This window comes from Octopus bimaculoides, chromosome 10 (assembly GCF_001194135.2).
Source record: "Octopus bimaculoides isolate UCB-OBI-ISO-001 chromosome 10, ASM119413v2, whole genome shotgun sequence".
NCBI classification, from domain to species: Eukaryota; Metazoa; Mollusca; class Cephalopoda; order Octopoda; family Octopodidae; genus Octopus; species Octopus bimaculoides.
The window spans coordinates 87,214,545-87,215,245 of record NC_068990.1 but is presented as its reverse complement, the minus strand read 5'-3'; the positions used below and the strand labels follow the sequence as shown (position 1 = coordinate 87,215,245).

The 701-nt window shown below is 42.8% G+C and overlaps 1 protein-coding gene across 2 annotated transcripts in view; it reads left to right on the top strand.

The window, feature by feature from the left end:
- Window positions 1-701, top strand: part of LOC106869937 (EF-hand domain-containing family member B) — a 21,227-nt gene that overhangs the window by 12,383 nt on the left and 8,143 nt on the right. For both annotated transcript variants that reach the window (XM_014915873.2, XM_014915874.2), the window contains one exon: window positions 176-500. In XM_014915873.2, the coding sequence (XP_014771359.1) occupies window positions 176-500 (325 nt within the window). The remainder of the gene's footprint in view (window positions 1-175; window positions 501-701) is intronic.

Here is a 701-nt window from a genome sequence, read left to right as displayed (position 1 = left end):
CATCCAGCTGTAGAAACTCTGCCAAATCAGATTGGAGCCTTGTGTAGCCATCTGGTTCACCAGTCCCCAGTCAAATCGTCCAACCCATGCCAGCATGGAAAGCGGACGTTAAACGATGATGATGATGATGATAATGATGATGATGATGATATGCGTCTTTTTATCATTTGTTCAGCCACCGACACCATGCTTTTTAAAGAAATTCCAGGACTACTATAAGACAGATGTAGGTCTCCGCAGGAGACACTATGGTATTTCATACGATCCGGAACGCTACTTCACTGAAAAGATGTGGCACTGTAAAGTGGTGAAAAACCCTTACCCTTTAGAAGAACTGATCAGCCCACACATGAAAACACAGTTCCAAGAAATATGTGATAATTTTAAAGAAAACCTGTACATGAGCAAAAAACATGCAAGCGTTGGAAAAAAGTCACAGTGGCACATTTACGCCCCAGAGGATGTTGAGCAATTGAGACATGGGAAAACCGTTGAACCTGGTAAGGCTTGTTGACTGGCTTTCAGTTTCTCTTTCATCCTGTTGTTGTTCTTGTTCTTGTTACTCTTTTACTTGTTTCAGTCATTTGACTGTGGCCATGCTGGAGCACTGCCTTTAGTCGAGCAAATCAACCCCGGGACTTATTCTTTGTAAGCCTGGTACTTATTCTATCGGTCACTTTTGCCAAACCGCTAAGTTACGG